Source organism: Mobula hypostoma, chromosome 10 (assembly GCF_963921235.1).
Source record: "Mobula hypostoma chromosome 10, sMobHyp1.1, whole genome shotgun sequence".
Lineage (NCBI taxonomy): Eukaryota > Metazoa > Chordata > Chondrichthyes > Myliobatiformes > Myliobatidae > Mobula > Mobula hypostoma.
Genome location: NC_086106.1, coordinates 19,348,206 through 19,359,931, shown reverse-complemented (window position 1 = coordinate 19,359,931; position 11,726 = coordinate 19,348,206). Strand labels below are relative to the sequence as shown.

At 47.7% G+C, this 11,726-nt stretch overlaps 1 gene segment (V, D, J or C); it reads left to right on the top strand.

The window, feature by feature from the left end:
- The first annotated feature begins 2,916 nt into the window (after window positions 1–2,916).
- The window catches only part of LOC134352728 (immunoglobulin gamma-1 heavy chain-like), a 27,491-nt gene continuing 18,681 nt past the window's right edge, over window positions 2,917–11,726 (top strand). Inside the window, 3 exon segments of the C gene segment in view lie at window positions 2,917–3,047; window positions 3,157–3,458; window positions 4,706–4,766. Of these exon segments, the coding sequence occupies window positions 3,002–3,047; window positions 3,157–3,458; window positions 4,706–4,766 (409 nt within the window).

The window sequence follows — 11,726 nt, the reverse complement described above, 5'->3', positions numbered from 1 at the left end:
CTAGCCAACTGTTGATTGGTTTTCACTCCAGCGGGCACTTCTCAATGCCTTTCTTCAAAATGACAGCTACACCATCATGACACTGACCATCCTCCCTTCCTGAATATAAAACTGCTTCACCAGTTGCTGCCTTTCATCTGCCAGACCCTGTCCATCTGCTGTCACTGATGTCAGTGTATTTTGGCTGTAATGACACATCACTGTGGTTATTTGTGCAAGCTTGCCAGTGTTGTACATGGTTTGTACATTCCAAAAAACATTTTTGGTCTTGGTCTTGGCAAAGTTCATGGCTCCCTTCACCATGCCTGTAGCTTCCTCTCTGTTTTCACTCCTGTCAGCCATGCACGTCCCGGGGTGGTAATTAGGGAACACCATCACACTCAGATGTAGAAGGATTCTTCATTGCTGTTTCCGTAATTGTGAAGAGAGTCCTTGACAAGGATGGTTTAGATTATGAGAACACTCAGTCCTCTTTTATTGTCATTTAGAAATGCATACATGCATTAAGAAATGATACAACCTTTCTCCAGAGTGATATCACAGAAAACAGGACAAACCAAAGACTAACACTGACAGAACCACATAATTATAACATACAGTTACAGCAGTGCAAAGCAATACCATAATTTGATGAAGAACAAACCATGGGCATGGTAAAAAAAAAAGTCTCAGAAGTCCCCGAGTCGATCGACTCCCAAGGCCCCAACAGCAGGTGGCAAAAGGGAGAAACTCCCTGCCATAAACCTCCAGGCACCGCCAACTTGCCGATGCCTTGGAAGCAGCTGACCACAGCTGACACTGAGTCCATCCATCCGAAAACTTCGAGCCCATACCAGCCCCTCCGATACAGCCTCCCGAGCGCCATCCTCTGCCAAGCACCTTCAACCCAGCCCCAGCAGCTGAAACAAGCAAAGCCGAGGATTTCAGGGCCTTCTGCTCTGGAGATTCTGGTTACCACACAGTAGCAGTGGCAGCGAAACAGGCATTTCAGAAGATTTCCAGATGTTCCTCCATACTGTTACGTCCGTCTCCATCAAATCAGAATTGTGCACGGTCCCCTACTTGACAGATAACAGATATTCATCACTGGAGAGGCCATCACGTCGCCATCTTCTCCTCCTCCAAATGCTGGAGTATCCGAAGCAGAGATCAAGACATGGAATCAAACTGGATCGAGAACTGAGCACAAAACAAATGCTAGATGATATCAAGCAACACACATCAAAGTTGCTGGTGAACGCAGCGGGCCCGCAACTTTGATGTGTGTTGCTTGAATTTCCAGCATCTGCAGAATTTCTGTTGTTTGCTAGATGATATCACTAGTAGGGCTTATGATTGAGCACCAAATATCAGCTCAGGTGTTCTTTAAGTAATTCTGCGTGTCCAAAACATGATTGCCAATTAGCGGGATCATTCTGATCCTTAAAGGGGCTGCAACCAGCTATCCGTACTCTAGAGAGTTAGAGTGTCTAAATCCTGGAAGCTGGTGTGGTTGGGAGCATCTTGAAACATGCACAATTTTTCTTTTTGATGAGTCAGGTTCATTAACCCTGACCTGAAACTCCGAACCTGGAGGAACACTTGACCACTCTTAGTCTGGTCTCTACCCTTTGACCTGTTCGGCATGGGTGGACATACCTAGAGCTAAAGCACAAGACCCTGACTCAAGCAAACATGGATCTCTGGGTCACTGAGGCACTCAAGCCTCCAAACCCTACGGCAAGGTTGTGGTCATCTTGAAGGAAAAATAATATTCACTATTTTCGTTCGTGCCATGGTGGGGTTGTTGTATCAGGTGGACATAAAAGGTTTGGAAGGTTCTCCACTATCTGTCCCAACATTGATCCCTCAACCAGCATCACAGAATGTCAGATCTCTTTATACCTCATTGCTGTTTCAGAGAGGTTGCTCTGTGTAATTTAGGTTCCACCTTCTCTCCGTGACAACAGAGACTCCACTTCAAAAGGTACTTCATTGTCTGCAGAAACTGCTCTGGTTTTCCATGGAGTCATGAAAGCTGCTGAGTGATGACAAATCACCTCGAGAGGGGGGAGCTTTGGTTTGATTAGCAATTCAGTCAATGTGGTTTATAATTTACTGAGGATGCAAGATTTGGGACACACAATACTCCCATCACCAGGGTGGGAAAACAGAATTACCCACCTTGCAGATCTGCACCTTGGATGCCCTCCCCCCATCAGTTTCATTTCAATACGGACCGTTCTGCCAACCTACTGGGGAGCATCCTGTTACCAGCAACAACAACTTCTCCTGTTGTGTGGCTTCAGCTCCCGAGTTCCCTCATCAAACATCCTGTTCCTCTCATCGGCTGAAACAGGTCCAAGAGATTTTGTGGGGGAGAATTGCTGAGGGCTTGGCCATGAAATTCATGGTGCCAGGTCCCTGAAAAAGAAAATGTCTTCTAAGTGTAAATTCCACCCACTTCCACCAGGAATCTCTGTTTAACATTGATTCTCGTGGTGTGGGTGCAGTCAGAAGATTGTGTAGTAACTCTTCTTGTTCTTAATACATTTTCCTGCAAAGACAATCTCAGTCTGTGCCTCTATGGAGAATATCTGTCCACTGACGGGTGTTTCTCAGTCCCTGTCTCTCAGAGGGATATCTGTCCACTGACTGGTGTCCCTCATTCTCTCTCGCCGGGATTCTGTGTGTTTCAGTTTACACAAACTGTTCATCGCTGAAATTGATGAATCGAGCAGAGTGTGACAGATCTTTAATCCGGATCTGGTCACTGCCGCCAACCTGCCGCCTGTTGCAGAGACAAACATCTTTTGGGGAATTGAAATCGCTGCTGTGGGTGGGGACAGGAAGCCGCGCCTCTGGTTTCAGTGTGTGAGAGCCTGTTCAAACCGCGGCTCCCTCTCTCACTCACAGCCCACGTCCCTATTTAAACAGCGCTCACTGCGGCTCCGGACAAAGCCGGCCTGAGCTGCAGTCGCCGATCTCAAAAGTGTCCAAGTTTGGCTCAGTGTTCAGGGCGATGGGGGTCGTTCCTTATCTCTGTCTCCTCCTGTCTTGTCTGGCAGGTGGGTGTCCCGCGGCTTGTCGCCCTCCCGGGGCCGGCTGTTTCTCGGAGGCTTTGTGAACCTCTGGCCGTGGAACATTTTATTAATTTCTGCTCTTTTTTATTGACAGGCGTGCGGTCCGACATCGTGCTGACACAGCCCGAGTCAGCGGTGGTAAAGCCCGGCCAGTCCCACAGACTGACCTGTGCGGTCAGTGGGTTCAGTCTCGGCAGCTATAACGTGTACTGGGTGAAACAGGTCTCCGGGAAAGGGCTGGAGTGGGTGGCGCTTATATCGGGTGGTGGTAGCAAGTACTACGCGCCTGGAGTCCAAAGCCGATTCGAGGTTTCCAAGGACAGCAGCACCGTCTATCTGCAAATGAACAACCTGAGACTGGACGACACGGCCACCTACTACTGTGCGAGAGACACAGTGAGAGAGACCGGGACTGGACCGGGACAAAAACCCAGCGAGAGCGCCTGCCCTTCGGGCGCTGAGGGAAAGGACAGCAGTGATCGCCACAGCTGTATCCCGGTCGTTCTGGGCCACATCCGCTCGTCCACGCAATGGAAGGCGGGTTGTCAGCGGGGATTCCCGAGAGTAGATGCTGGCCGGATGGACCGAGGGGCTCAGCGGATCACTTCAGAGGGCAACTCGGAGCCAAGAGCCGTGAGTGGGAATGGGGTCAACGATCGACCTGGTCGGGAGTCGGTCCTTCGTCTACACGAGACAGTAAATGGTCGGGCTATGAGGAGCATTAATGATCAGAGACACTTTGGTGTTCTGGTGTGGTTTGACTGAGGAGTGACTGTGCTGGGAGACAGTGAGAGGGGCGGAAGTTATCGTACGGCGGTGTATCACTGTGACTATACTGGGTGGCACAGTGTGAGAGATGGCGGCTCCCTCCATACACAAACCTACCGCATCAAAACTCTTTAAATCGGGCTCTCTGGGCGCTTCCACCGGCCTTCACCCCGGGACCCGTGGATATAAATCAGATCCCGAGCGGATAAACCGGGAGTAGGTACAAGTTCCACTGGAGATGTGCCTGGAAAGGAACGGGACCACCGAGGAGGAGCTGTCAGTGGAAGCCCAGTGAAAGGTCCCGGTGGGTTATATCATCTCCACTTCAGCACTGGGATGGCCGAGACTGAGACCCGCTGTGTGGGACACCCGGACACAGAGGGAGGGTTTAATAAATCCGCTGGCCGGCTCTGGGATCCACTGGATTTCGGATTGGATGTGATGAGGGCGGTTTGTGGCCTGCGGTGAAGCACCGTGACTTGGAGCACGGTGATGGGGAGCTGAACAGAAACTGGTCCTGACAAAGGAACGTCTGCAGCGCAGTCTGTCTCCACGGATTCCGCATTGCTGCTTCCCAGAGTCAAATCCCTGAAGCCTCACTCGGGTTGCTGGGCGCAAATGTCCATTTCTGGACAATTGAAAGCCCAAAAAGGATTCGACTCTGATTCTGCGGGACAGCGGGAGCCGTTGTCCACAGACAAGGACACTGTGAAAATGCCTCTTTAATTCACACGCCAGGAAGAGACAGGGACGGAGTTTGGAATGGAAATCCAGGAAGCAGCTGCTCCCGGTCCGGACAGGGATCATGTTGACATTTTGCTGAGATTATTGGATGTGACGGGCAAGTGAAGTTACTGCACTGGGTGAATGGGGAGACGGAGCACTGTGACTATCTTGACTACTGGGGCGGAGGAACCTCGCTGACAGTGACTTCAGGTAAGACCAACTTCTCAATTGTATCTTCACGCACTAGTATTTTATTTATTTACGGTTTTGGCGAATTCGGTGATTCGCCTGAAATCAGTGAGATATTTAGAGCAAGTACATGAATCTCCCCGAACCGGCGGGTTTCTCTGGAGCCCAGTAACAGTACAAGGGTACATACCCCACCCACCAGTGAACTGTCCACAGACCGGGAACAGGCTCAGGGGAATGGGGTCGGATCTTGTCACCAGACTGTGCCTTGACACCGGCCGATTGTGCTGAGTGAGCTCAGTGTTTGGTTCAAGTCTGGCTTCTGATCCTCAGCACCAACTGAAGCCACGTTCAGGGGCTGAGCGTTTCAGTGCAGTTGAACTTGTTCCCTGTCAGTGACAACAATGGATCTGTTCAGTGTCAAGTTATTGGGATCGGGTTTTACTGTCGGCTGCTTTCATGTTGAAGGTAATGGGATTAAGACATAATCTGAGGGAATGGTGTACACATGTATGATCTGGTTGATGGCTCAGTATCCCCAGGGTACAGGTGGGTGTCAGTCCCATCATGTAATGTCCGGCGTGAGGTCCGTCCCGGGATACAGCAAAAGTATCGGATTAATTGATGGGATTAAGGTTTTAGTTTTATTCCCTGATGGGTGAGGAGCTGGGGTACGGTGGGGAAGAATTTTGGAGTTGGGAAGGCAGTGGGGAAGTGGTACAGGAAAGGTAAGACAGGGAATTGAAATCACAATTCCTTCACACATTCCGGGCAGCCTTGTATTGGTGGGGCGGGGGGGAGTGGGGAGTGGTGCAGGTGGGGTCGGGAGGGAAGCGTTCAATTCAATAATGTGTAATAGAGGAGCATTTAAGGGAAGGTTTGTTGATGAACGTTTGTAATCTGGAACACACTGCCTGAATGATGGTGGTGGCCAATAGTCAGTGTAGAGAGGGAACAGGAGGAGATCCGCCTTTTGTAGGGATACAGGGAAGAGCAGAGAGACCAATGGGTGTATTGGGTTTGTTCAGCTAAAGGGAAGCACGGACACTATCGGATGAATGGTCTCACTCTCTGCTTTGTCATTCAATAGAATCAGTATTTATCTTGTAAATCTGGGAAATTCTTCCTCAAAGGGATTCCAACAAGCACCCCAGAGTACACAGAGCATGAGTTAAATGTAGATTACAACTCCCATGTCCTGTTCTGGCAGCCACGGATTAGATACAAAGATCCTTCTGCAGTGTCCCATCCCTCCCAGGACAGGGGCAGCAGAGGTTAGACACAGAGTGAAGCTTCCCCCAACCTGTCCCATCACACACTCACGGGACACGAGTTGAATTTTACTGTTCAAATGAACTGCTTATTCTCAGTTCACAGACAGAGCAACTGCTCTAATTTCTTGCCCTCCTTCACCCCCCGACTGGGTTTGTTTAACAAGTTTTTTCCTACATTAACCAGTGTTGCTGGTGATTCAGTAAAAGTGGTTGTGAGATAAAGTGCTGACATTTACTGAGCAGCTTTCATGGTGTCCCCGAGCTCTTCACAGGCAATGAAGTAGTTTCAAAGTTCAGCCCTGTTGTAGAGTCGGGAATGTGGAGCCACTCTGCACACAGCAGAATCCACAAACTGCAAGGTGAGAACCATCAGGCAGTCTGTTCTGGTGATGTTATTGAAGGAGAAATATTGTCCAGGACACCGTGGACACAGTGATCCAATGGACAGGCACAAGGTTGGATTCGGAGTGATGGGAAACAGGGCAGTACATCAAAGCAGATGAGTAGTGCAGAGGGATGGATGAGCAGTCCACGGATACCACCACAACAAAACCGACAAATTTAAACTCAGTTCATAATAATCTGCAACAGATTTGGATCTGTGGTTTGATTTCCAACATAGAAACCATAGAAACCATAGAAGAACTACAGCACAGAAACAGGCCTTTTGGCCCTTCTTGGCTGTGCAGAACCATTTTCTGCCTAGTCCCACTGACCTGCTCACGGACCATATCCCTCCATACACCTCCCATCCATGTATCTGTCCAATTTATTCTGAAATGTTAAAAAAGAACCCGCATTTACCACCTCGTCTGGCAGTTCATTCCATACTCCCACCACTCTCTATGTGAAGAAGCCCCCACTAATGTTCCCTTTAAACTTTTCTCCCCTCACCCTTAACCCATGTCCTCTGGTTTTTTTCTCCCCTTGCCACAGTGGAAAAAGCCTGCTTGCATTCACTCTATCTATACCCATCATAATTTTATATACCTCTATCAAATCTCCCCTCATTCTTCTATGCTCCAGGGAATAAAGTCCTAACCTATTCAACCTTTCTCTGTAACTGAGTTTCTCAAGTCCCGGCAACATCCTTGTAAACCTTCTCTGCACTCTTTCAACCTTATTAATATCCTTCTTGTAATTTGGTGACCAAAACTGAACACAATACTCCAGATTCAGCCTCACCAATGCCTTATACAACCTCATCATAACATTCCAGCTCTTATACTCAATACTTTGATTAATAAAGGCCAATGTACCAAAAGCTCTCTTTATGACCCTATCTGCCTGTGACGCCACTTTTAGGGAATTTTGTATCTGTATTCCCAAATCCCTCTGTTCTACTGCACTCCTCAGTGCCTTACCATTAACCCTGTATATTCTACCTTGGTTTGTCCTTCCAACCTGCAATACCTCACAATTGTCTGTATTAAACTCCATCTGCCATTTTTCAGCTGATTTTCCCAGCTGGTCCAAGTCCCTCTGCAGGCTCTGAAAACCTTCCTCACTGTCTACTACACCTCCAATCTTTGTATCATCAGCAAATTTGCTGATCCAATTTACCACATTATCATCCAGATCATTGATATAGATGACAAATAAAAATGGACCCAGCACTGATCCCTGTGGCACACCACTAGTCACAGGCCTCCACTCGGAGAAGCAATTCTCTACTACCACTCTTTGGCTTCTTCCATTGAGCCAATGTCTAATCCAATTTACCACCTCTCCATGTATACCTAGCGACTGAATTTTCCTTTCTAACCTCCCATGCGGGACCTTGTCAAAGGCCTTACTGAAGTCCATGTAGACAATATCCACTGCCTTCCCTTCATCCACTTTCCTGGTAACCTCCTCGAAAAACTCCAATAGATTGGTCAAACATGACCTACCATGCACAAAGCCATGTTGACTCTCCCTAATAAGTCCCTGTCTATCCAAATGCTTGTAGACTCTGTCTCTTAGAACTCCCTCCAATAACTTACCTACTACCAACGTTAAATTTACCGGCCTATAATTTCCTGGATTACTTTTCGATCCTTTTTTAAACAAATGAACAACAATCTCCAATCTTCCGGCACCTCACCTGTAGACAGCGACATTTTAAGTATTTCTGCCAGGGCCCCCGCAATTTCAACACTAGTCTCCTTCAAGGTCCGAGGGAACACCCTGTCAGATCCCGGGGATTTATCCACTTTAATTTTCCTCAATACAGCAAGCACCTCCTCCTTTTCAATCTGTACAGTTTCCATGATCTCACTACTTGTTTCCCTTAATAATTAGCATCTTAATAATTGGCATTGTTTTTAAATCTAGTCATTAGTAATGATGACCCTTCAGTTTTACTGATATCCCTCAGGGAAGGAGATCTCTCATCCTTACCCTTCGAGGCTATTTATTACTCCTGACCCATCAATGCTATTGTCTCCAAATGCCCTCTGAATGGCAGCTCAGATGTGTAATTCATTCAGTCTTTACCGGCAAAGCCCAGATCCCAAAAGATGAATAAATAAAATTGCCCATCTGTTGTTCATACTGCCCAATGTTGGATCCACTCACTACAATACAGACTAAGATCAGACCATCTCCCCTGATCTACTGACTCAATATCAATCATTTTTTACAAATACCCAAGTGTCATTTCATTGCAAATTTCTTCTGAGCTGATCCTGCCAGATCCAGTTCCCCTCTTCACCCCAGCACCCTGTGACACATCCAGATCCCCTCTTCACCCCAGCACCCTGCGACACCCCCAGCTCCAGTTCCCCTCTTCACCCCAGCACCCTGTGACACATCCAGATCCCCTCTTCACTCCAGCACCCTGTGACCCACCCAGATCCAGTTCCCCTCTTCACCCCAGCACCCTGTGACCCACCCAGATCCAGTTCCCCTCTTCACCCCAGCACCCTGTGACACACCCAGATCCAGTTCCTCTCTTCACCCCAGCACCCTGTGACACACCCAGATCCAGTTCCTCTCTTCACCCCAGCACCCTGCTGTCAGTTTGATGGGTGTTTTTATGAAGACTCAGAGGAACACTAATCCAGACAGAACTGTACTTACCACCTCACAACACGCTGGAGGAACTCAGCAGGTCGGGCAGTATCTGTGGAAAAGATCGGTTCCAGGACGTAAAAGTTCCTCAGATGCACATCTCACCGACTGACATTATTGTGCCTCCTGCACTGCCAACACCGAACAGCTCAGGGAACATCTGTGGGTGAGGAACAGAGTTAATGTTTCACATCAGTGACCTTTCACCAGACTCTGTCAGTCTGATTTCTGGCAACTACGCTGTTTCCAGTTTTATTTTACTGAATTTATTTTGATGAAAACAAGTGTTTTTCATAGACTTCTGTTACCCTAGCACATTCCAGAGCTTTTCTGAACCCAGCAAGTACTTCTGCAGTGTCCCACTTCATATAGGGAAATAAACATCCAACTTGTCTGCATCTTGTTCCCACAAACTGAACTACAACATGACAATCTAGTCTGGGTGATGTTGGAAGGGAATGGTTACTTTTAGCCTACAATTCCTAAAGCTCCCCACCACTGGGAACTCCTCATCTGAATCCTGATTGTGCAGTAGATGAATAGACAGACACTATTTGGTTGTAGGTCGTCCAAATGGTCCCAGGTCCTTGGTGCAGCAATTCCGTTGTTTTCAGGGGTTAATGTCAATAAAGAGCAGTGAGGGTCCTCAGACTTCAGCTGACCAGCCCGTTCCTGAGCTGCTGTGTACCTGGGAGGCTGAGGATAGTGTGGGTGAAATGGTGCTGGCTGTAACTGGCAATTCCAAAGGGAATCACCAGTGTTCAGCCACGTACACTGGAGTCAGTCACAGAGTTCCACAGACCACTGTACCCCAGGATTTACTGAGTGACAGATGCCTCCAGAGCTGTTACCACACTCTATCACATGACACCGGGTCCTACTCGAATTCACAGGGTAACACTGGGAAATCCACCTCCACATTTCCCTAACAGGCCAGACCTGACAAAGGATCACATTTCCCATTCATCTGACTGGGGATTCTGAGCCTTGGGAAGGGATTTAATCAGGAATAATTTCTGGCTGATTATTATATTTTAATGCATTTCAGATTTATGATTTTAAGCAAAATATGTTAAATTAATTGCTGCCACAGGAATTTACATCAACTCTAATGTTTCCCAGACATTTCAAACCTGTTAAATTACATGACAGCATTCACACAAGACAATCCCGTCCCCACAATTACCAAGCATAGAAACATGGAAAACATACAGCACAATACGAGCCCTTCAGCCAACAACACTGTACCAAACATGTACTTACTTTAGAAATTACCTAGGGTTAGCCATAGCCCTCTATTTTTCTAAGCTCCATGTACCTATCCAGGAGTCTCTTAAAAGACCCTATTGTATCTGCCTCCACCACCATCACCAGCAGCCCATTCCATGCAATCACCATTCTCTGCGTAAAAAAATTACCCCTTGCATCTCCTCTGTACCTACTTCCAGGCACCAAGCATCAGGGAGTTCTGGACCCAGAGTCCAGAGTCCCAGCAGGGAGCTGCTTGAGGCTATTTAATGCTGAGGCACCGATACACCTCACCACCACCCTCCAGCACCCAGAAGCCCATCAAAGTCCCACCTTCCCCTGTGTAGCAGTGAGGGGAGAGTCCCAGCGGGTTAGAACCAGCACCACTCAGCCCAGTCTGTGTGGACATGGTCCAGTTGGCACCGTGCCCTGTGTTTTCTCTCCTGTGACACTTCACCCACAGCACAGGTCAGCTTGTCCTGCTGTTTCACAGAAGTTGTGTCCCCGATGGGGAGTCTGACATCAGCATTTCACTGGTTGTTTCAGGCTCAGTGTGAAAGGAATGAGAAAGGGACCATTTCTCTGCTCTGCCTGTCCTGTCAACCTGAATCACCTGTGTTTACTCAGGAAGGTAAATGTTCTGAGTTCACAGTCCCCAGTGTCACCTGGAAATGGTTCGAAACAATGCAGCTGTCATTACTGACCAGTTACATTATATCGATTCCTATCTACTTGTTATGGTTATTGATTTATATTTATTCTATTTGAAACCCAGAATTCAATACTTTATGCCGTTCATCCCAGAGTGATGAATGTGAAGTGAATATTTCATTATTTTGCTTCGGATTGAAATTGTGACCACTCCACTTCCACTCCAAATGTTGAGTTTGCTGCCCTTCCGATAGCAGAATCGATCTGAAGCCTGTGTGTGTCTGTTGACCATCTTACTGTTGGATAACAAAGCCCTCATCTACTGCAATTCACACTGTCTGACACATACTCTCCCACTAGTCTCCTACTCCCAGAGTTCCTGCATGTTCTGCTGTGTCCATACAGTCTTTTTGGGTGATTTTAACCTCATCCACCAGCAACAATCTGTCACTGACAGAGTCAATCATGAGGCAAATGATGTCTCGTCAGTGGGTCAGAACAAACCCCGTTCACAACACTGCTCAAGGTAATTCTGACAACTGGTCAAACCATATCTCTTCAATGTATCCACCTGTCAAAGTGTCAATTGGTCAATTAATTGATTGATCCTGACACTTTTACCTACCTTGGTAAGTCAACACATCTCCTTTTCCAGTGAAATGAATTGAGAACCGGTGCTTTCAAGTGTATTTTGCACGTTAACTGGTTGGGAATTGCCACAACCTGCATTTCCTCACTGGACTCTCCGGGCTGG